Source organism: Carcharhinus amblyrhynchos, chromosome 4, assembly GCF_965287045.1.
Source record: "Carcharhinus amblyrhynchos chromosome 4, sCarAmb.v2.hapA, whole genome shotgun sequence".
NCBI classification, from domain to species: domain Eukaryota; kingdom Metazoa; phylum Chordata; class Chondrichthyes; order Carcharhiniformes; family Carcharhinidae; genus Carcharhinus; species Carcharhinus amblyrhynchos.
Genome location: NC_137327.1, coordinates 92,388,441 through 92,413,965, shown reverse-complemented (window position 1 = coordinate 92,413,965; position 25,525 = coordinate 92,388,441). Strand labels below are relative to the sequence as shown.

The window sequence follows — 25,525 nt, the reverse complement described above, 5'->3', positions numbered from 1 at the left end:
ATAAAGACCAAATTAGATCTCTCTTTAGAGTCTTTCTGGGTGGAAGAGCTGAAGTGGCTTTCCTCATCCTTAATTATCTTCTGAAAAGAAGTTTAATGCTGGTGAGCATTCTTTCTAATTCATTTCTGGTGCTAAAAGTCTAGGTCTGAAAATCCAGTAGCCTAACTTCCCACTATTAGGATTTCCTAGCCAACAACCTCCATACTGACCTTGTTAAAGTTCAACACCCAGGTTGATAGGGGAGGTTACTTAATTAATTGAAGCAAAAAAAAATGTATCAGTGTCACTAGAGGTGTATTTCAGGTACCCACCTGCAAATGGAGGCTGGAAATTATGGTGGAACAGGGTTCTGGAGGAAAGTTGCCTGCAAATGTACAGCCTTAATAAGAAGGCTGAAAAGTCAAATTAATGTATTTCACATCTTCAGTGTTCCTGAACCATGATGCAGGCCTCACACCACAGGTAGGATCCATAGCTGCCATTTCATTTGCCAATAAGACTGCTTACGCACAGCATTCTGGCTACAAAAGCACTATTTGACAGATCCCAAGCCAGGGCAAAGGAAACTCATAGCTTGGTAGCCACATCCCCAATTTACATTTGAAACAAGGATACAGGCTCCAATGCAGTAAGAACCTGTGCCATGTTAGTCCAAATATCAGTTTCCAGTCTAATTTGCAACTCTTCCACAGAAGATGATATGGGAAAGCACTGGGTTCCCAGTGCTTTTCCCCTTGCCCTCTTTGCAAGTGGTACTAATGGTGAAAACCCTCTTTAAAATAGGTCTTTATTCCCCAAGACTTTGGCCTAAAAAATTCCTAGGAGCTAATCTAAGTTCATTCCTCTATCTTCTCTGCCTCAACCATTTTGTGTGTGATCACATTTCCCAGAACAGTGGCTGCATTTCAAAAGTACTTCTTGGCTATAAAGTGCTATCTGACATCCTGAAATGAAAAAATGGAGTTCTATAAATAGAACTTCCTTCTGTGTTTACAAAGGGTCTCTGCTGCTCTTGGCAGTGAAGTTACAAAAATGATGTGGGATCGCTCCAATGATATTCCTACCTTTTGTTTTTAATGTTTCTGTGGTTTCTTCAGACAATGCTTGCAAAAAGGCAATTGAACTGCCAAGAAATGTCTGTTGTTTCTATTATTGGACAAGTATGGGGGTTATTATCATTTTGGATCCTAGGGAGAATTGTGGAACTGCCACTGAAGGCAATGGAAAGTGAAATTGGACAGGGTAGGCAGTCAATCAACAACTATCAGTTTCACACCCGTGCCCAAATTGAAAATGACCCATTTCATGTTATCATTTGCTATTGTGCTGTGCTAGTTCAACAGTAGCATTTAATCATTTAAAATAAATTAACTATTGACTATGTTGATATTGCAAACAGAGAAATTCATACAAATCTTTGTGTATTAATGTGCTCTTATTACCAATAGAATTTATAAAGCTAATGTCATCAAACATCAAAACTATAAAGTGTTCTCATGAGATTGTTTCACTGAAAGCTTTTTACATTAAACTGTAAGATGAACTGTGCGGTGTACTGATTCGTCCAGGTTAAAATATGTAATTTGTTGCCTTTCAGGATACAAAGCAGTCAGAAACGACACTGCTAGTTGGGCCACAGCATGGCATCAGTCATGTTATAGACCTAAAAACAAATCTCACCACCATTCTGGCAGAATTTGGCCGTGTGAGCCGAATCCAGTTGTTCAGAGAGAAGGAGAACGTAGCTCGGGTTGAGCTAACCATATCAGATGCTAAGGTATGAGATTGCACTTAAATCCTTAACTTCACAGTAAAATTTGTATGTAAATAATGGGGCCAAGATAGTGGATCTGGCATTGTATGTACTTGTAGAGCTATGGTGAAACCTCACAGAACATTCAACACTGGCAGCATGATGCAACTCATAAATGGCTGCTTATCATTATATAGGTGTATTTTTCTGAAGGGAATCTGTATGTTGATCCAATGATTTTGTTTATTTAATGGTATTCTTGGGTTCTAACAATGCATATATTCACATCTATTTAAAGAGCAGTGTGACAAATGAAAACTTTTCAGGAGGCAGATTTGGCTGTCCCCCAGCAGAAGGTGAGAATGCCAAAGGCACACACCTGAACACAACACTAAAGCAGCCTCAATGGAGATACCACTATCCCACCTGTTACCAGATCCTGGAAGCAGATGAGACAGAAATTTTCTTGGCTCAGAAAGGCTGCCAAGATGTGTATAGTTTACGCTTTGCTTAATTTTAAATGGTATTTTCCTCTGCTTAATTTTACAATATTGCCTTACAAGGCATATTAAAAGCACTTTGCTATAAAATTGGTGGAGCAGCACAGAGGGAGAATGCTCAGAACTCTTTGATTTGTTTGATTACTAACAGGGCTTTCTCACTTTTTGCACTGTATTGCTGCAGTTTGCTGTGGTTTTCCTGTAGCTTAGTCACTGAATGCCGTTAAGGCTGTGATTGATAGGTTTTAAAAGTCTAAGAAAACCAAGGGATATGGGATTCTGATAAAACAGGAGAGTTGAGGTTAAGGATCAGCCATGGTTTTATTAAATGACAGAGGAGATTCAAAGTGCTCAGTGGCCTTCTTATTTCTTATAATCTTATGACTCATGAAATGTGACAAGGGAAAAAAGAACAATCCTGCATTCATAATATGATACCTGTATGTTGTAAGGTCAAAGACTCACAGAAGGTTACATTGTTCTGTCACTGGTTGAGGTCAGTCCTTTTGCGGTTCCATGATGATTGCCCTTTCAAGGGTGAGATTATGTAAGACACATCAGGTCACTACCATCTTGAATAGTGAGGCCAGGCTGTATGCCTCCTCTGATCCTGCCCCTCTTTCTCCAGAAAAACAACAGTTAGCAAAATACCTATTGTTCTTATTAATCAGAGCTCAATAACGAATCCCTTGGCAAACACATATTGCAATAAAAACAGAAAATGCTGGATATGCTCAGCCGGTCTGGCAGCATCAGTAGGGTAAAAATCAGAGTTAACGTTTCAAGTTGTGGCCTTTCATAACAACTGCAGAATAGAGAGTGGAACAGCTTTAAATAGTGAATATACACATTGCAAAACCCAAGAATACCATTAATTAAGCAGTGAAATTATTAGATCGGCATGCAGATTCCCTTATAATGAACAGGAACCAACCTGGCTGACAGGCCACTGTCCAATTTATATGGGGACTCAGCTTTAGTGGTTCAGGTGCTGTAACTGTCTTTGTGTTTTTTAGCACTTAATGAGCCTAGTGTATGTATAATACATGGGTGCTCAATGACGCAGGAACTTTGCCTATCCATGTACTATGTATGGCAAGTAGACATCAAGTCCAGCATAACTGGGCAAACATTGCTGTTATCAGCTATGGAAAAACCACAATTTCCTCCAGTTAAACTTTGGAAAGACAGTAAATACTGCCTTGAGCTGCATAACAGGGAGTTGCATTTGCCATAGATTCCACACCACTTCATCAGCCACTGTCCCCGGTTGAACTTCAATGTGACCCAGAGCTCAATTTACTGCCTTATATTCATCCATCACAAAGACTGCCTACTTCCACTCCATTGCATCATCTATTACTGCCCCATCTCAGTATAGCCATTACTCAAACCCTCATTCATGCCTTTGTTATTTCATTATCAGGCTATAGCAATGTTCTAATGTCCCATGGCTAATCTCCCATCCTTCACTCTTTTTAATTTGAGCTCATTCAAAACCAATATCTTATTCCTCACCAATTCCAAATCACCCATTATCCATTTGCTGCTGACATACATTCAGTCCTCAATAGCTCATACATAAATTCTCAACTTTATGTTCCAATGCTTCCATGGCCTTGTCCCTTCCTATCTCTGTAATTATTTCAGCCCTTTAATCCTCTGAGAACTCTGCATTGTTTTGTGTATCTGTTCTTTTCTGCATCTCAAAATCCATTTATCTCCACCTTTTGTGGTCATGCCTTCAGCTTTGTCACCACCCCCTCCCCCCGAAGACCCACCCAAGCCATTCTCCTCCAGCTCTCTTTCCTCTTTTAAGTTAAAAGTCACCTATTTGATCAAATGTTTAATCATCACGTCATGATGCTATGCCATGTGCATATGGGATATTAATCTTTCATTTAATTAGTTTGTCAGATATATATTGAATCTCTACAAAGTTACTTAAAGCAAGCAAATAGACTGACTTAAGATGGCATATCTGCAATTACAAATTTGTCAGTATCTGGGAGTTTCCATGGTGGATTCCCCAGAAAACCTATTAAATTTGTCACTTGATGTCAATAATTATTTAAAAGTGAACTGAAACTTATAACTGGTTCTCAGCATTTACATTTTTATCAAGCTGCATTTGAAGCCATCAGGCAAAGACAGAAAGTTCCGAGGGACAATGACTCTATGGAAGATATTGATATGGTCACCCTAGCTCATCACAGGAAAGAATGGTCCATTCAGAAGTGATGGCTGGGACAGTTAAAAAAAAACTAATCACCTGGCCCAAAGCAAAAACCAAGTCTGTCCAAACATGAGCTAATCAATTACCATCTCTGGAAAACTGAAATCATTATGGAGAGAGAGAGGTGATCAGAATCATTTTGAAATGTCTTTTATTACACCTTGGTTCTTTTGGCAATCTAAAAAAGTTTGCACATGGAGCAGTAACGTCATCTCTGTCCCTGCTGTTGTCAAGCTGAAGATCCCATCTCTAGCACATTTTAGAATCCATCACAGAGATAGAGAATTTCAATTGAGAGGAACCTCAGGTGCAACTGCACCAATTTTTGAAAAAGACAACTACATCTAAAAGAGATTGGAGGGAATTCTCCTGTCCTGCCCTCCATGGGAATCATAGGGGCTGGAGGGCCGGGGGATTGGGGCGGTGGGAGAGTTGGGTTGGACCACACAAAGGTCCATTGACCTCCGGTGAGATTCTCCGGTTTTGGGGTGAATGCAGACAGAGAATCGCACTCATTGTCTTCATAAATTGCAGTTTTGCATTAGCAGCAACCCGACTGGAATTTCAAGGTAATCATTTTTTAAAAAACTGCCAGCCATGAACAACACTGGAGTTCTCATAAACAGTGAGCTATTTTTTGCCTTTCATCACTGAATCTTAATTTGTTCAAAAGTTAAATTCCTCTGCTGCATAACTTAGAGTTTTGCATGCTGTGTATATTGCAAAGGTTGGAACGTGCGTTTACCTTTTATAAATATTTTTATTCCTTTACTGGGTCAGTTTTAGACTCAATAAAAACTAACCCCTTTGTGTTTAATTGTAAACAGTTAAAATACAGGACACTGAATTGATACATTCATTCTTCTATATTTCAAAAAACCCTGTTACAATCCATCAAGGAGTGGGAAAGAAAGGGCTGGCATGTGTTTGCACCGGTCATAACAGTGGCTCCTAATATTCCCTTTGACTCAGTAGTCAGAATTTTCTGGCTATTCAAGCCAGCGGGATTCTCTGGTCCTGCTACAGTGTAAGAAGTCTGACAACACCAGGTTTGAGTCCAACCAATTTATGTGATAGTAAACTCACAAGCTTTCGGGGTTTGCCCTTTGTCAGGTGAATGGAGAGTTCTGGCCTCAGACAGAGCACATCAAGCACAGACAGTTTACAGATTACTGATTAGAATGCGAATCTTTACACCTAACCTGCTGTTCGAGTCTTAAAGATGCCAACAATGTGAGTGGAAAGAGCATTATGCATAGGTTAAAGAGATGTGTATTGTCTTTCAGACAGTCTCAACTGGGATCTTGGGTTCATGTCATACTATCTGTAATCCCCATGACTTGCCTGGGTTTGCAAAACCTCACTTTCTGTACTGTCTGGAGACAGTACACATCTCTTTAACCTGTGCATGCCTGCTACAGTTAACAGAGATTTGGCTGAGCGCCATATTCCCCATCCTTGCTTGCAGCAACGGCAGAGTGAACAGCCAAAAAATTCCAGCCAGTATATTTTGTATCTGATTATGCCTCTGCGAAGTGCCTTAAAGAAGTTTTTCGACGTTAAAAGTGCTGGATAAATGCAATTTATGGTTATTATTTTTGTTGTGCTCTGTATTTGCATAAAAATAATGACTGCATTTCAAAAACAGTGACCATAACTACCATTGCCAGTGCATCATACCTGGGGGGACCCCCCTGCAATACTCTCCCCCCAATCTCAGAGGTCATCATGCAATGACTGCACAGCAATGGAAGATCAAACTTCCATTAGGCAATTGCCCTCGATGGGAACTATCTGATACTGCAACTTAAATCACTAACTTTGGATGGTTCTGACTGTCTCACAGTGATAGCTACCCTGAAAAAGTTAAAAGAATTAAAACCATCTCTAATTACTGGATAACTATGGCATTAACACCCCCAAGAGATGCCCTCTCCTGCCCCAGGACTGCTTCGACTGCCCTTCCCACCCCCACCTCTCACCGCCCACTTATTTCTCTACCCACTGCATCTATATTGCACTCTGAGGTGATTCAATACAATTGTGGTTCATGTAATATTCACTGTATATGTTCAATGTGAATAACTGGTTCTATTTTATTGTTTCTATACAATTTCTAACCCCTAAATGCACAATTGCTAAAGGCCTTATACAGCAACCTTTCCCCATTGTGCCTCTCCAATAGCTCCCCACACATTTGTACATCCCTCAGCAGGTAATCCTGGACCTTGAAATGTGACTGTCGGCAATACTAGATCACGGACAGTTCTTTGCACTGGAAGACTAACAAGTTTCATGCAGACAAAAGAGTGTCTTTCATCGAGTTGATGATCTTTCAAATGCAGTTATGTTTGTCTCCATGCACATCCCTGGGAGTGGAGCACCAAGTCCTGCTTCACAGAGCTGCTCAAAATAGAACTCGACAAAAACCACTCCATCTTTCTCCAGACCTTCTTTACAAAGGTATATTCCAGAAGGAAGTGGAAATGGTCTCATCCCCATCACAGCCACTTGAAGGCAATGTGCAGAAGGGATGAGAATCTCGGCATTTAGGAAGGATCTGATTAGTTCAGGACATTGCCATACTGTCATCTAATAGCATTGACAATACGACACTGGATAGTTTTGCATATCTAGTCACAACAGTCAGTCACTTGATAAAGAAATCAATATATGCATTGCAAAAGCTGCATCTATTATATCAAAGTTAAGAGAGCTTTGAGCAACCTGACTGAGACTACCAAACTGTGAATCTACCAATCCTACATCCTCAGCACAATCTCCTACAGAAGTGAGACCTAGACAACATGCAAGAGAAAAAAAAGACTGAATAAGTTCCACTTTGCTGCCTCAGACATATCCTAACATCTCTTGGAAGGTCATAATCATCAACTTAGAGATCACACAGTGTGCTAATTCCATCAGAATGCCCTTATTGCTAAGCCAGCAATGTGTGCATTGGCTCAGTGAGGTCCATGGAATGAATGACAGTCACATACTCAAAGGCTTTCTGTACGGTGAACTGGTCACTGGGTCATAGCCTTCAGGGCATCCATATCTCCACTACAAGGACTCGGGGGCGGGGGGGAGGTGGGGGTGGTGGGGGGGGAGGGTTGAAAACATTGATGAGAGTTTTAAAATCATGATGCTGCTTGACTGTGAGCTAGGTCAGCAAGCACAGTGGATAAGGTAACAAGACTTGCTGCAAGTTAAAACACGGGCAGCAGAGATTTGATTGATCTCTCATTTACAAATGGTAGTATTCGGGAGAACAGCCAGGAGTGTATTGGAATGGTCATGCCTACAGGTAACAGAGGCTTGGATGAGAGTTTCAACAACAGATGAGGTGAGACAGGAGCAAAATCGGGCGATGCTACTGAGGTGGGAATAGGTGGTCTTAATGAAGGCACAAATATATGGTTAAAAGATAATTTTGGGATCAGCACCAAGGTTGAAAATAAACTGGTTTAATCTCAGACTATTACCAGGGAGGCAATCAGCATACTTAGAAATGAATGTAAAATGCATTTGTAACAAAATGCCTATTAATTAAATCTGAGTCATAGCAAGAGTACTTTTATAGCAATTTAATGTTTCAGCTTTTCTACAGTTTCTAAAATGCTTATAAATTCTATTTTCTGTTGTAATCCAGTAATTACATTTCTAGGCAATGTTACAGATCCTCCTTGTTGTTACCTATAATATTATCACCATTTTGAGTTACGGTGATGTTATAGTCCTTCAGGAAATGTCAGAAAAGGTTAATGTGTGTTGGTGGAAAGGGCGAAGAAGATTGGATTGTGCTGAATATTGGCTTTTGGCATATTGCTGACCAACAGTGAGAGCAGCTGGGAGCAAGGCATTTTTCAGAGCTTCGGTGTAATGTCAGGCTTACAGAAACTTCATTATATTGAACTAAAATGTCTTGCATTGATCACTGCTGCCACCATCCTGTTGAAATTCAGTTCTTTCAAACATCCATGCAATGATCCCAATGTAAAAGAACAGTGATTGGAAAGTTAACATGTCACAATTGCGGACAGATTGCCCTCCATTGCTGAAGGAAGTATACAATTCTCAGATTAGTGAAACCATAAAATAAGCCCCTGAGTTCCATTGTTTGAACACTTATTAAAATAAACAGGCCAAAGTCTCTCTTAAAATAGTAGAAACGTGAAGCTGTGGAACTCCCCTCTGGGTTGATGCAGAAAATTTAGCTCTGAATTTCCTCAGTCTTTCTGATGCTGCCTCCATTATAAGTCAGTTGGAATTGCAACAGCATTTTTCAAGATTAGATTGGATAGTTGAATGTACGGAAAGGGAAATTAAAAACATGGAAACAGGGCCGGTAACTGTGATTCAGACTGTTTACTTGCTCAAGAGTAAATACCAATGTCGACTTGTTGGACTGAATGGCATGATGTAACATATAATACTAATGGTTTTTGTTGGGATCAGAATTTCATTGGTGATGGTTCATAGCCAAGCATACCATTTTGCTGAAACTATTCTTTGTTATAATTCCTTGTTGTCAGTGCTTTGGGAACCCAACCCAATCCAGCTAGAGTTCAGGTCAGGATTGTGGTTGGACCTCCAAAGAAAATAATATTGAGAACATTTTTTTCATTGTGATCTCATAATAAAAGGTTAATGTCATATTGTTTTTGTGGTAGAGCCCTATGTCCCCTGGATTGGGAATTTGTCACCTCATAGTGAAATCAAATTCACTAGTTGTGTTAAAATGATACTGACAAATTGCCATCGGCATTAAAATTAAAAAAAGTCTTTTCTTATATGGCAAGTGAAGAACTCTGATGGTCATGTTGCCCTCTTGCAGCCTGGCTGAATGAATGTGGACTTGATGTACCAGATGGTCTTTATAGATCATGTAGTTTGGATGACTCAGTAATACCTGCTGCCTGTGCTCCAAGGAAAATGCTCCTTGCAATGAAACAGAAAGTAGTCAATGAATTGAGGATGGTTAAACAGCTTATATCCAACATGCTCAATGCTAAGGTTTTCAGTATCTTGGTTGTGAAATGTGGGTTTTGGTAAATCCGGTTGGATGAAGAATCCTCAAAACTCACTATGTTCATGTATCCGGTAAGCACGTACCGTTTCCTTCACATGACCAAAGGGATCTCCACTGGTAATGAAGTCTTCCAATGATGCATGGAGCAACGCTTTGTGGGATAACCCTGTGAAATCATCATCGATGACATTCTGGTCTGGAGTTGTATGACCCAAGAACATGATGCACGTTTATATTTGGTCCTCAACAGAATCAGGCCTATACAATTGAAGCTAAACCCTGCTAAATGCAGATTCAGGGTCATCTACTCATAGCCAATGGTGTGAAACTAGATGCAAAGATGATGATGGTTATATGGAAAATGTCCACACCTGAGGACAAGCACACCTTGCAGCATTTCCTTAGTATAACAAATTGTTCACCCAAGTTCTTTCCCTGCTGCAATGAAATGACTGAACCCCTGCATAAGGTGCTCACCAAGATACAAAATGATGTTAGGAGGAGCATCACACCACTGTATTCAACAATCTCAAACAGAAACTCTCAGCCCCTCCAGTGTTATGATACTTCGACTTTCAAACACCTATACTTTTATTAGCAGATATCTCCCAGCACAGACTCGGAGTAGTCTGCGTCCAGAATGTCAACCAGTAGACTTCATATGAAAGGTCTTCACTAACACTGAAACTCGCTATACCCAGATTGAGTAGGAACTTCTTGCCCCTGTCTTTGCTTGTCAGAAATTTCTTGACTTCATCTGTGGCCATCCTGCCAATGTTGAAACTGATCACTACCCAGTCAACTATTCTCAAAAAGCCTCTTCCTACTGCATCATCATGACTGTAGCGTATGATGCTTAAGCTACAATGCCACAACCTCAGTGTGATCTACAAGTGCGGTAAGGTGCTTTATCTTGTTGACGCCCTCTTCAGGACTTATCTACCCACCACTGACCAGGCAGATTGTGAGGAGGATTTGACATCATGGAAATTCAAGTACTTCTGTAGAGATGACAAACTCAAAGCTGCTGTACAGACGGATTTCATATGCCTGCAGTTCCATGATGTTACTATGAAAGACAGGCCCAAGCAATCAAAGCAACTTCCCAACAAGCTGCATACATTCTTCTCAATGAGAGAGAAGTTAACCATGCAAGAGGGATTGATACTGCATAGCCAGTGATTCATCATGCCCACCGTTTTGCAGAGGTACAAACCCAAAAAGTCCATCAAGGGCACGCAAGATTGGAAGCAACAAGGTGCCAGGCAAAGAGATCATCATACTGGCCCTGCATATATGTGGGCATAGAGAGGGAAATGCTCAGATGTGCACCGTGCAACATGGTCAAATCTCATCAAACCAACAAACCCATCGTATCTACAAGAGTTCCCAGATCTCCTATAGTCACTCACAGCAGCAGATACACTTAAATGAAATGGAAAACAGCACTTGGTCCTGGTTGACTCATACTCTGGCTAGCATGGAATTGACTATCTTTCCAATCTGAAAAGCTCAAGTGTCACATCGCCACACATAGTATTCCCCAGAGTAGTTCAGGGAATTGGCACAAACATGGGACTTTGAGCACATCATAAGTAGCCCCCTCTACTTAAATTTGAATTTAAGCACTTAGCAAAGCATCTCCTTGAGAAATGTGTCTGAGACACAATCTTATGTTGTACTAGTCAACCTGCGAAATGTGCCGAGGCATGTGCTGTCTACATCAGGAACATGCATCACCTGTTGCAAGTACCTGAACCAACACAACACTACAAGTCTGCAATCTGTGTCCTCTACACTGATGGAAATGGAAGCCCATTCCCAGGCCAGTACAACTATCCTGCTGCCAAAGGACACACCACAAGGACATTTGTTGCCATCCAACCTGAGGACAACAATCCAAGGATATCCTAAGAACAGCCAAATGGCACACTCATATGCTCAGGGCACGTGAGCAGGTTAAATTCAAAGTTTAAGGGTTATGTACTCACTTAGTCTACAAATGGACTGTGTTTTTTAAGGAAAAGGGTGGACCTGGTGTAGCAGGCCAAGTCAGTGCACTGCATATTATAAATAGTTTATGTTCTATTACCCATTTTGTACTATGTACATTGTAAATAGTTTATAACCTATCACTGCTGTCCTACTATAGTACTGTTTGTCCCAAATTAAACAGGAAAGATGTAGATAGGATGGCCACATGTACATTTTGACATTATTAAACTAGAAAGAGTGCAAAAAAGATTTATTAGGATGCTACCGGGACTTGATGGTTTGAGTTATAAGTACAGGCTGGACAGTTTGGGACTTTTTTCCCGGAGCATAGGAGGCTTAGGGGTGATCTTATAAAGGTCTATAAAATAATAAGGGGCTTAGATCAGCAAAAAGTCAATATCTTTTCCCAAACTAGAGGGCATATGTTTAAGGTGAGAATGGAGAGATTCAAAAGGGGCAATTTTTTCACATAGAGTGTCTGGAACAAGGTGCCAGAGGTAGTAGTAAAGGTGGTACAATTTTGTCTTGTAAAAAGTGTTTAGACAGTTACATGGGTGAGATGGGTATCGAGGGATATGGGCCAAATGTGGACAACTGGGGCTAGCTTAGTGGTTAAAAAAAGAGGCAGCATGGACAAGTTGGGCCGGAGGGCCTGTTTCCATGCTGTAAACATCTATGACTCTATGACATGGATACAGGAAGTTTGTTAAATAAACCCTTCTGCTTGTCAGTCCCTCATCGTCAGTCTATACAACCCAAAAGCTTCTTCAATCTTTATCACAGAATCCCTAAGTCCATCGAGTCTGCTCTGACCACAATCCCACTCAGGCTTTATTCCCGTAACCCCACATATTTACCCTGCTAACCCCCTGATACTAGGGTCAGTTTTAATATGGCCAGTCAACCTAATCTGCACATCTCTGGACTGTGGAAGGAAACAGAAGCACCCAGAGGAAACCCATGCAAACATGGAGAGAATGTGCAAATGCCACACAGAAAGTGACCTGAGGCAGGAATTGAACCCAGGTCCCTGGCACTGTGAGGCAGCAGTGCAAACTACTGTGCTACCCTATATCTGTCAATCTTTCTCATAATTCTTGATCCACAAATTTTGATGACATAAGCAGCTGAGCAGGTAAGAAAATTCCACCCACTACATTTATGATTCCAGTAAGTCTATCAAAAATTAGTTTAGTGGACCAATTACCCAGTAAAATGCTTGTCTCATCATGTCTAGTGGTATTATTGCAAGACTATTAATCCAGGGACCTGGGTTCGAATCCCAACACAGCAGATGATGGAATTTGAATTCAATATAAAAAATCTGAAATTAAGAATCTACTGATGACCATGAAACCACTGTCATTGTTGGAAAACCCCATCTGGTTCACTAATGTCCTTTAGGGAAGGAAATCCGCCGTCCTTACATGGTCTGGCCTACATGTGACTCCAGAGCCACAGCAATGTGTTAGCCTCTCAACTGCCCTCCGGCAATAAATGCTGGCCAGTCAGCGATGCCCATGTTCCACAAATGAATAAAAAAAATACATTCCACACACACACACACACACACACTCTCTCTCATACACTCCATACCCAGACACTTCCTGTACACACACACACGCACACACAAACACACACAGGCAAGCACATTGCAGCTGCTTTTCCTGGATAGCCATCAATGGCAGTAACAAGGGCTAATGTATTTACTTCTTAATGCTGACAAGTTGGTCAATTGTAGAACGTCTATTGCTGCACCTGAGTTGTTCTAACCCAGTGCAGTTAATTTAATCTCAGATTTTACTGATCAGCACAGTTTAGTACCACACAGAGCAGTGCAGTTGTCCATGGAGCACTCAGTGGGAGCCTAAAATATTTTCTGAAACAGTGCTGACAACAGGGCCACCCTTACGAAGTCAATCAATACATGCCTGACAATTTGTCACATTGACCTTGACACTTTCCTTTTCAGCCTATCGTGTTGCTGATGGAATCAACGGAAGCTGTAAACTTCGCTTGTTTGATAGCAGGTTATTACCGGTTATTCGTTGATGCAAAGAAGATGATATTCTGTAGCGCCAATGTTCAACCGCAAGTGAATAAGGCAGGTATGGTTGGTACATTAAGAGTTTCAATACTGAAGTTCCTTTGCTGCATTCAGTTATATTTAATGAAAAAGGTTACAATGAACACGGTTTATGTGGTCATTGTGCCTCAGAGTTTGAATAATTAAAATGAATTGACCCAAATTCTGCCCACTTAAATGCAAAAGTAATCACACTGACTGAGCTGTCCTCTCCTATTTTATTTAATTTCCCTCCGTTCTATCATCATAAAGTAGAAATAATTATTTGTTACCTTGAAAACTTCACTGGTATCATTTTGCATTGACACTTGTATGCGGCAATTATAGAAACGTTCTATTAAGCCTTGGGATTTTGCCCAGTTTTTGTGTCTTCTCTCCTCTCCAGATGATAATTATTCATGCTGTGATAAGCTAACTGTTCCTCAGTTGGGAGCATACTTACCTCTGAGTCCATAAATCTAGAGACCGAAGTACAAAACTAAAGATGACAAATTAGTCAATACTGACAGAGTGCTGCACTGTTAGAGGTGACACCTTTCAGTTGAGATATTAAACCAGTCCCCATTTACTATTGCAGAAGTAGATGCTCCCATGGCACCACTTTGAAGAAAAAGAGGGAAATTCTGCCTAGTGTCTTGATGATTGTTTATCCCTGAATCAACACCACCAAAACACATTACCTGATCATTTTCATATTGCTGTTTTGGAACCTTGCTATGCACAAATTGGCTGCTGTGTAACATATTTAATGGCACTGACTACAATTCAAAAAGTACTTCATTGGCTGTTAAGTACTATGGGATGTTCTGACGCATGAAACACACACAATATATTGTTTGCCAGCATCAGTAGAATTAGTGCAGTGTGAGAATATGTAAGAATTCGACGTGACAGCATAATGTGCACAGATTACAAGTTTGCATGTTGCCTACCTAGAGGAGTTGTTGTAAGACCACCACCAACAACACCCACCACAACCACACGCTCCCCCCACCCTGGTATTCTCTGATTGTGTTTTCTATCAATGATCGCTAACTTATACTCTGTTAACACTGTTTCATTAGTGTTTACATTTAACTAGTCCTCGGTGTCAGGTTAGGTATTTGGAACAGAATTTTATAGATCCTGCTAAGATCTTGGTATTTTGCCTGCTTTGTTTTAATTTCCACACACACCGCCCCCACCCCCCCCACCCCCCCCTTCTCTCCAGAATGGATTCTGCATTCACACTGTGGTAAAATTCCAGGCACTCACTGGTGCCTCTTGCAAGTGGCTGTTCTTCAAATCAAACTGACAGTGAGTGCTGTCAGGCTACTTCACAGTTGGGTGCTTCACAGCTGAGCCTGGTCCAGTTCTCATTACTATGCACACATCCGCTCTTCCAACTGGGACTGCAGAATAATGACCAAACTGGAAACCCTTGACTGACATTTCCCTCTCTAGCCAAATGTGATGGTGTCTTGTATCCTGATGAGGCCTATCACAGCACAGACTAGCAATTGAATCAAGGAGTTTGCTGTTTGTAAGGTTTGGTACCACATGGGTTGGTGCTTTTAATTCTGGCAAATTTCTTGTTTTTCTTTTTTCTTTAATTTTCATGAAAGTGAAAAATTATTACATCATTACAACCTGCTTTGTTATTGCAGCATTGAATCATGTTATTGCGTACACCTTATTACAAATATTAAAATAATGGACTAAATCCTTCAGATTCCAGATTGTCAGAGATCGGGTGTAGGACTGAAGATGCATGTTGGGATTCTGCAGAAATCCTGATGTGAGGATAAATGTGAGAATTGCCTGGGGAGTTTAAACTTCCAATGGGCGAATCCCCTGCTCCCGTAACTGTGACTTGAATGTGACTTCGAACAGTTCTAATCACCCCAGCAACCCCCTCTCCCAACCCAACCTGACTAAGTCTCAACCCAATCCAACTACCTCCCAATTTGACCGGAGCACCCGACTACTCCCCAACCACCTGACTAACTGACTCTCCGACTACCACCTGACCCAAGCCAACTACCCAACTATCCATCTGACCTGACCAGACCTGACTAACTCACTCTTCTACACTTCTAACCCAACCTAACTGAGCCCCCAACCCTAACTGACTACCCACTCCTCTCCCAACATCCCACTCACTCGCCTACTCAGTTATCCAACTTACCCAGCCAGTCTTCTACCCACCTAATTCACGTACCTGCCCTATCCACTGACTCATCTACCAACCTCAGCTACCCACCCACCCACAATCATCCATTTAATTCACCAAGCTTCTTTTAATAGCATCTTCTAAACACTCATCTACCATCTAAAAGGGGAAGGGAAACAAGTATATGGGAACCATCATCTGCAAGTTTTCCTCCAGCTACATAACATCCTGAATTGGAACTACATTGCCATTCCTTCACTGTCTTTGTGTTAAGGTACTGGAACTCATTTCCCAACAGCACAGTAGGTGTCCCTGCACTAAATTCCTCAATAGGAATATTTATGTCCTCCCACACTTGAAGAAAAGTAAATGGTAATGCTTCCGAGGTTTCCTGTTTGCTGGCTGCTGGCACCCAAAACTGTGGCCCTTGACCATCATGTCACACCCATTATGTCTGGGACACTTTAAAAAAATAAACAAAATGCATGCTGTAAATCTGAAATTAAAAATAGAAAATGTTAGAAATATTCAGCATACTTGACAATGTGTGGATGTTTCTTTCTGCACGGCTGCTGCTAAACCTGCTGAGTATTTCCAGCATCTCTACTTTTTCGTCAAGAGAATTATTTTAATTTTCCTCTGTTCTTTCCTTTGGGAGCTTTTTGGCTGCTGAGTAACATTGGCAGCCAAATGCCTTTCAACCCAAGAATATTCCCACTGGGTGTGGAAAAAGATGACACTTAAATCTTTTATGGTCATCGTGGATTTTCTGGTAGGAAGCCAGGTGAGTCAACAGTTAAAATTACCCAGAAAGGTTGCCCACCAATACCCTCTTCCTGCAGTCTTCATTTGAACCTGCTCTTCTGAGCTATAGCTGTTTCTCTTAAAATTCAGCAGGCCTCACCTCAACTGATGGTTAATAGTACTTTAAGCCTTCAAGGACTGGGACAGTGCAAAACTCATTTGGAACAAACACCAGTTCTCCCCCAATATTTACCCAATATACTTAAAACAGTTGAACATTGAAGAATGGGTGAGTTCTGACAATGTCAAATCAGGCTCCTAAGTAAATGGCACTGCTTGACTTGCACTGAGTCAATAAGAGGGAGAAAAGATAGCTTCAGAAAATCCCAACTTGATAGGAAGTCTTCCACATGACAAGAAGGAATTGAAATCCTGAATGATGTGACTATTATGAATACAATGATATCATTCCAACATGAGTGATACAACATGCAAAAAAAACATAAAATTCCTCTCTTACAAAAGGACAATGATGTTCTTTAGATTTGAGTTGTTAAGCTCTGTTTTAACAGGTTTGAAGGTTTATTTTAGATGAAAGAGCCTGACAGCTCAGTTCAGATCCATTTCTTTATTAAGCCTGGACCAGTCACCTATCTGCATTTATATCATATAATATTAAAAGGATACAATTCAAAATTACAATAATTATTTATCTATAATACATCCAGAAAACTTAACATCTGTGCACATTTCCTGTCATTTTTTCCAATAAAAAATCCAGTGCATTTATTTAAAATGGAGCTGCCTACAATAAACTTGTTACATTATAATTATGTCCTTCTGTCAGTGATTATAGAGGCAGCATCCAATATAAATTTTAGTCATGGACTAAACGCATGGCAGGCAATTTAATTTTAATGTGTTTTGAGTGATTCAATTCGTTCACTTATGTTCAGTCAGTGGAAAGAAAGTGTAAATTTGCAAATTGCAGGTAAGAAGTATAAATATTTGGGAGGGAGTTGTAAATGCATGAATGACCCTGACAGGCAATGTACAATATATAAAGGATAATTAATTTGCATTCTATAACAGATTTTTCATCAACTTGTTTTAAGTAGCTGACTGTAATAAAGCAGAGTTGCTAATGATTTCCTTGCATTAATATCATTATGTTTCAGTCAATAAGTTGACAATGTTGTCAGTCATGTACAAATCCGTGTTCTCATCAAATTTAATCACCAAAAGTCACATTAAAATAAAGGGAACAGAATCTAAAACTAAGGACAAAGAGAAAAAGATCTTTGAAAAATGTATCATTTCAGAGAGGCTTCTAGAAAAATATTTCATGTTGCAGATTTTAAAATTACAAAAGGACAAAAACAATCTGACATTTTGATTCCTTACTGGACGTGTAGCCAAACTTTCAAGTTCAAGAAATTGTATACCGACAGAATGTTATAGATATAGCACGGTATGCTTACTGACATTTGACAACAAGCTTGCCTGAAATCCCATCCCTAACAATGATGAGCTCCCCTTTTATTCAGAAAAAATATGGACAAATCACCTGCCATAGGCTAAAGAGACCCAAACATAAAAATTAATCAAGATCCATTTATTATTTTTCATCAGATGGATACTTGCCCTGCCCATCAACACCAAATTGTAACCAGTGCCACCAGTGTAGGCATCTAAGTGGAATGAAATCTAGAAGTAGGAACTTTTATTACAGTTATACAGGGCATTGGTGAGACCACATCAGAAATACTGGTCTCCTGATTTGAAAAAATGACATTTGTGTTAGAAGCAGTACAGAGAAAGTTCACTTGACTCATTCCTGGGATGTAGGGTTTATCCTATGAAGAAAGGTTGGGCATATACCCACTGGAATTTAGGAAAATGGGGGGTGATCTTATCAAAACATATAAGATCCTGAGAGAACCTGATATGGTAGAACTGGGAGAGACATTTCCAATTGTGGAGGAGACTAGAACTAGAAGAAATTTTAAGAATAAGAGGTCTCCCTTTTAAGACTGAGATGAGGGAAATATTTCTTTTTGTGTAAAGCTAGTCAGTGGATTCTCTTCCACAGAAAGCAGTTGAAGTTGGGTCATTGAATTTATTCAAGGCAAAGTTTAGACAGATTTTTGAAAGACAAGAGAGCCGAGAGTTATTGGGGGGAGGGGTTGCAGTGGTGGGGACACAGAAAAGTGGAGTTGAGACCACGACCAAATCAGCCATGACGTTATTCTGTGATAGAACAGGCTCAAAGGACCAAAGGGACTACTCCTGCTCTTAAGTCCAGTGTTCTTATGATCTATATCCCATTGCTTTTGCATTTAACATGATTCATAGAACCATTTGGCTTACGAGTTGATCTGGCTATACATCTTCTATACAACTGTTAAGTTATTGAAAAAAGATCCCATGAAAGTTCCTTGGTGTGGGGTGGGTAGAGTGGGGATGGGAAGATGTGGGAAGGGTGGCTGTACATCTAGTTCTTCTGTGACTGATATGATTCTTAATCCAAACTTCTATCCATGGAAGAGCAGCCAAATGATGGGTTCTCCCAATGCCTGTACTTTGTTCTGATTCTATTAGAGTGAAGGTCATAATAAGCTAATATACATCGCTACTACAGTAGTCATTCTTTTAAAATTCTTTCTTTGATATTTGTTAAGTATTGACAGAACTTTCACAAAATTATGAACATTGTACAGAATAAAGGAAAAATGTTGAAATATTTGGCATACACACAGAGCAGTAAAATATTGACTGAAACGGAAAGAAATTGAAATAATAATTATTTACAACTATAGTACTAGAGAGAAATGTAATTACAATGATCTGTATAATGACATTTCCCTAAATTTATTTTACCTACAATTTTTATCTGATCATTGAAGTAAATAAATTCATTTTCTAATTTCTTCATTACATTAATGCTCATTTTTCAAATCCATTTTGTGTACAGATTTGAAAATTTCTAAATTCTTAGATGTTCAATCGCCTGTGGTTCTTTTCTCTCATTTTGTATGTCCTTCTTTCCTTATTATATTCATGTAGAAAATAGTTGGAAATAGTTGAAAAAATGTGCCATTAATGATTGATAAATTATTCATATAAATTCAGCACTTGCATCCATATATTCATTACAACAGTTGAAAATTATAAATTAATACAATGCAAAATGAGTGAGTTTGTTACATAAATTGCACTGCTCATCAATGCAGAAAAAAGAACCACAAATGAACACATGATACCTCCATATACATTATACAAATAGTTTTTACAGATGTGGTAAAATTGTCATTATTAGTTTTAGTCTGAATGCATAGCTAAGATTTGGTTCAAGTATATTTTATGTTAATGGTGAAAAATGTTACACGACTATTTAGAAATATATATTGGTAAGCATATGTTGATATATATTTAGATTTCAATTAAAGTATGCAGTGTTCAGTATTCTTCCTGAATTGTGCTACTTCTTTACTCTGAAATGCATATCAGGGCTGTGCCTGTCACCCTCAATGGAACACACTCCAATACAAAAATGACTTGTGGTGCAAACCAAGGGTATTGTAATAACCTGTGCCCAATTGATAAAAGCCCAACAATGTATAGGATCTAATCCCGAAATTTAAGCTAGCATTGTACTCTTTTACCTTGAACACACCTAACATTTGTAGGGTAATTGGAGAGCAACTCATTTGCATGGGGTCACCAGGCACCTAGACTGCAACAGACTCATCTTGACTATCATCTTCTATCTGTTGCTTAAAACTTTCATTTTGGAAAAGAGATACCTCAATTTTTCATTCTAAGATCCCATTTCACTTCCCATTGACTTCCTATGCAAAATACAATATTTTTTGAGAATAAATTACCCATATTTGGAAATACAGATCACTTCCCAAGTCTGGATAACCCCTCCTCTTTCTGTGGGACCAACTTTGACCCTATTGAAAGCCAATACACCTCATTTCATATGCTGTGTTAATCTCCAGTCATATACTAGATCCATTATGGGGTAAGGAAGCAGGACCTCCCAATGTTAGGAGCGCTGTATTACCCCTGTCCTCTCTTACATGTGTGCTTATCAAGGGAGAGGTGATGGCTCCACGTTACACAGCTGACTGGGATTTTCAGGCCAAGGTAGGAATCCAGTGCATTTAGATCCTAGGCTTTTCCAAACTGTCGAGCCAACTTCCGCCAAAGTCACAACTGGAATGCAGCAAAATTGCCATGGAAAGTCGTTCAGTGGATTTTAACTGCTTACCTGTTCAGTTTCTGCAGGTGATAGGATTAAAATCTGCTCCCTTCTTCCTTCTCAAACAGAAGAAAAAATCAAACATTTTTCAAAAAGACAAGAATAGGAGAATATATTATTGAGGATGATGATATTTTTCCTTTTCATTAACAGACCACAGAAATATACCAAACATTCTGCAACCAGAATGGACTATTTCGACAACAGGTCCTGTACTAAAAACCGAGGGAAGAGGTATGAGTTGTCCTCACAATCTCCCACACTACAATGAGTCTCAGACTCCATGCAATTTGATGGCAAATACCCCAGAGTCCAATCTGGTAAGATTTCACTTTTTACAAATGCAAGAAAGAAGAAAGGAATTTCAAAATCAAATTGATATTAATGAAAACCTCATCTTCTTTGAGGAGTCAAGACCAAGGACAAAGTCTGACCCCACACCAAATACTTCAAAAGTTGGGCATAGTAACTCTGACATCAGATGTGGTTCTGGGCAGCAAGGATTTCTGAGCAGGGGAAGAGCTAGCACGCTGGACAGCCAGATGAAAATGGCAATTGCGTACACCACTGATCACCATAGATGTATTTGTCCAAAAATCCCAGTGCAGCTATCAAGAGTGAATAGTGCTAAGATCCTTCCCATAGTTATCACAGAAAATGATGACTTGCTTTGTGATGCTTGTAAGATCAAAATGAAAGGCAATGTCAATCCCAAAGGAAGCAGTACAGAGAAATGCTTAAACTTATGCAACTACCGGGATGATACAATTGACTTGACAACTCTGCCTCTGCCAGGGAGTGATGAGGAACATGAAGGAGATGAATGCCATTCTCTGCTTCCAACGTTGGCTGCTCCGCCACCAGGTTTCAGGGATAATAGTTCAGATGAAGATGACTCCAAGCGAAGGACCAGTCAGAGTCTAACGTCTGGTCGACAGCCTTGTGAGATACACTTCAATGACATCCCGGTGTCACTAATTGACGGTGTTCAAACAAGGACGGTCAGACACAGGGCCCAGGAACTGGACGATGCTCTGGTTTCCACACTTCAGGCCCTGGAAGCTTTAGCTGCATCTGAAGAGTGTCCTCGTAGTCAACCACAAGAAGGTTCAGGTAAAACCATTACCAGATTTCGGTTGACTTTTCAAAGCTTTCAAGTTTCAAAATTGAATTTCAATCAGATCACAATTCATTATTTAGTCAACATTCTCTTTTAATTGGCAGTAAGTAATAAAACTGTTCTCATACTTTGTCAGGCATCAGCTTCATTTTATCAAACTGTTAATATGTTTCAGGATTTAGTTATAGACATTCTTACAAAATGTGATTATAGGTGACAAAAGAAAAGAAATTGAGGAACAGTACTTTTTTTCAAATGCTTTTTTTTAATATAAGAAAATAATGGATTTACCATGAGTTCCTTTACTGTTGAAATGTGGCAGCTTTATCATTAACGTAGGCAGGTTTCTCTCCCTGCAGTGTCATTCTGGTGATGTCTATTATCAGGAACATCTTCATAATGCAACCCCATTCCTTTCAAATAGTGGAGGATGCAACTTCAAATGGCCTGAGACTCACTTGCATTTTGTACGATCCCAAGAAATAATGCTACAAGCAATATTCAATAACTGGGTTTTAATGGTATTTAAACAGTATAACTTTTCAGTGAATTCATCGCATCAGCTTAACTTCACACTTTAGCATTCTGCTGAATTTGCTCATGGTCTATATAAATCTTTATGGCTGTAGCTTTACTTTTTTCTTCTGTGAATCACAGCATTGATGAGTACCAGAGAAATTGCACTACATGTTGGGGTTTCCTTCGATCTGGGATAGATCTTCTGCCTTCCACCTCCCCTCACCCAAAGAATTTTGGTTAGTGCAACACAGAATCAAAGCGTTTTTGCTTAGATGTAAAAATAGTGCATAATTGGAAGTTAATTGCTCATTCACAGTGAGTGCACAATTTTAATGGCTGTCCTGAAAGGAACTGTTAAGTATGTAGCCAATTCGAATACGCTGGAAAAATGGTACAGCATTAACTAACTAGCTAGCTAACAATTCTGTTAACATACACAAATAACCTGCTATCAATTACTCTAGTTGTGGAGTGCACACTTTCTGTGGACAAAGGAACTAGTAGAAACTGAGATGTACTTACAAAGGCCTGCTCCTTAAAGTTAACAATGTGAAACAACAATGCTGCTGAAAGCCAGGCCATTACGAAGCAGAGGTTCAGACAAGCATTGGGAAGCATTCCTCTGGCAGTGGACACAGAGTAAACATCATCAGAATCTTGGATGAATAGCTTAATGGGTGGAAGAGCATGTTGTGATCGGGATATTGTGATTTCAATAGGTGGAAGGGCATGTTGTAATGAAGATATTGTGATAGTTGGAAGGGCATATTGTGATGAGGATATTGTGATTACAACAGGTGGAAGGGCATGTTGTAACGAAGATATTACAATTATAATAGGTGGAAGGGCATGTTGTAATGAAGATATTATGATTATAATAGATGGAAGGGCATATTGCGAGGAGGCTATTATGATTGTAATAGGTGGAAAGGCATGTTGTGATGGAGATATTATGATTATAATAGGTGGAAGGCATGTTGTGATGGAGAAACTGTGAGTTAATAGGTGGCAGGGCATGTTGTGATGAGGATATTGTGATTCTGCAATGAGATACTGGTAGATTGGGTGACTGGATGAAAACCTGGCAAATGGAGTTTAATGTGGGGAAGTTTGAGGTCACAAACTTTGATAGGAGGAATCAAAAGGCAAGTTATTATCTAAATGAAGAGACACTGCAGGTGAGTGAAGTACAGAGGGATCTAAGTGTTCTAGTGCATGAATCACAAAAATTAGCATGTAGGTCAATCAAGTAGCTCAGAAGACAAATGACATTTTGGCCTTTATTGCTAAGGGTTGGAGTTTAAAAATAGGGAGGTTTTGTTGCAGCTGGACACAGTGTTGGTGAAGCTTTAGCTGCAACACTGCATACAATTTTGGTTCCCTTTACTAAAAAAGGATATAGTAACATTGGAGGCAGCCAAAATAGATTCACCAGGCTAATTCCTGAGACGAGAGGGTTATCCTATCAAGAAGAAACCAAACAGTTTGGGTCTGTATTCCTTGGAATTTAGAAGGGCAAGGGATGACCTTCTTCAAACACATAAGATCCTGAGGGAGCTTGACAGGGTAGATGGTGAGATGTTTACATTAGTGGGAGAGTCTCGAACAAATAGACAAAACTAAAGTTAAAGTAAAATTTATTTATTAGTCACAAGTAAAGCTTACAATCACACTGCAATGAAGTTACTGTGAAATTCTCCGAATCGCCATACTCTGGCGCCTGTTGGGGCCCATGCACCTAACAAGATAAAGGGTCAGTAGTTTAAAACTGAGGTGCGTAGAATTTTTTTCTCGTGGAGGGTAGTGAGTCTTTGGAATTCTCTGCCCCAAAGAATGGTGGAGGCTGGATCATTAAAAGTATTCAAAGTGGAGGTGGATGAATATTTTATAGATTGAGGAATCAAGGGCAATTAGGAAATGGCACAGGAAAGGAGTTAAGACCAACATAAATCAGCCTGGAAGGCCTGATGGCCTACATCTGCTCCTATTTCTTGTGTTCTTAAGGAAGGTATCTAACCGAAAGAAAAATTGTACTTTGAAGAATGAGAATGCTTATGGAGAAAAGACAGCTGACGTGTACAGTTTTACAATTTCAGGCCAGCTATTGTTTGAGGTCTAGGACCTGATTAGTGCTGTAAGCTGTGATCAGGGATTTACTACCCTATGGGCCCTATTTCACCACTTTGATTCTAAGTGCTGGATGGTTTTAAAACTGGGAGTGTTTCAGATCCGACTTTTAGACCGATTCTGAGGCGCCCCATATGCACTTTGCCTGCAAACATATCAGCGATTCTGAATTGCACTGCATAAGCCCGAAATCCTGCAGCTCTGATCGGCACCTTCAACTATGCATGCACAGAGAAAGATAGAATGCTGCTCCCCTGCCACATTCCTCCCGGGCAGGATAATGCCTCCCCCTGGCCCCCACAGACATTGCCCTGCCCCCACAACATTACTGGCCTCCTTATCCCCCACTCCCTCCACCACCCAGACCGATCGTGGACCCCTCCCCCCTTCTCTCCCACTAATCTCAGGCAGAGTGGCAGTGAACCCCCCCTCACTGATCACAGGCAGAGCAGCAGCAGACCCCTCCCCTTCCCCCTCAATGATCACAGGCAGAATGACAGTGGATCCCTCCTTCTGTGTCACTGATCACAGGCAGAGTGGCAGTGGACCCAACTTCCCCCTCAGTGATCACAGGCAGGGTGGCAGTGGACGCCTCTCCCCCCTCACTGATCATAGGCAGAGTGTCAGCAGACCCCCCCTTTCCCCACCCCCCACCGATCTCAAGCAGAGAGCCATCGGACCCACCTTTCTCCCCACCAACGATTTCAAGGAGAGAGCTGTCTGAAAATCGGCACTTACCTCCTCACTATCTGGAGCACCCGAATTGGACTTTTGTAGAGCATGTCCATTTTGCACGAATGCATTTAAATGGCCGTCACGTTTGTTTCGGGCACAGTCCCGATCGTGGCCATTTTCGGGCCATGGTAAAGGGGGAACCAGTGCGGACATGGGCGCGGATCACACTACTCACCCCACACCCGACTTTTCCAAGTATTTTCACCTAAAAACGGGTGCAACACGATGATAAAATCGAGCCTAATATTTCACTAAA

At 40.3% G+C, this 25,525-nt stretch overlaps 1 protein-coding gene across 1 annotated transcript in view; it reads left to right on the top strand.

The window, feature by feature from the left end:
- Positions 1-25,525, top strand: part of frmpd3 (FERM and PDZ domain containing 3) — a 153,280-nt gene that overhangs the window by 110,578 nt on the left and 17,177 nt on the right. The window contains exons 11-13 of the mRNA XM_080188215.1: positions 1,598-1,777; positions 13,489-13,624; positions 20,922-21,881. Of these exons, the coding sequence (XP_080044341.1) occupies positions 1,598-1,777; positions 13,489-13,624; positions 20,922-21,881 (1,276 nt within the window). The remainder of the gene's footprint in view (positions 1-1,597; positions 1,778-13,488; positions 13,625-20,921; positions 21,882-25,525) is intronic.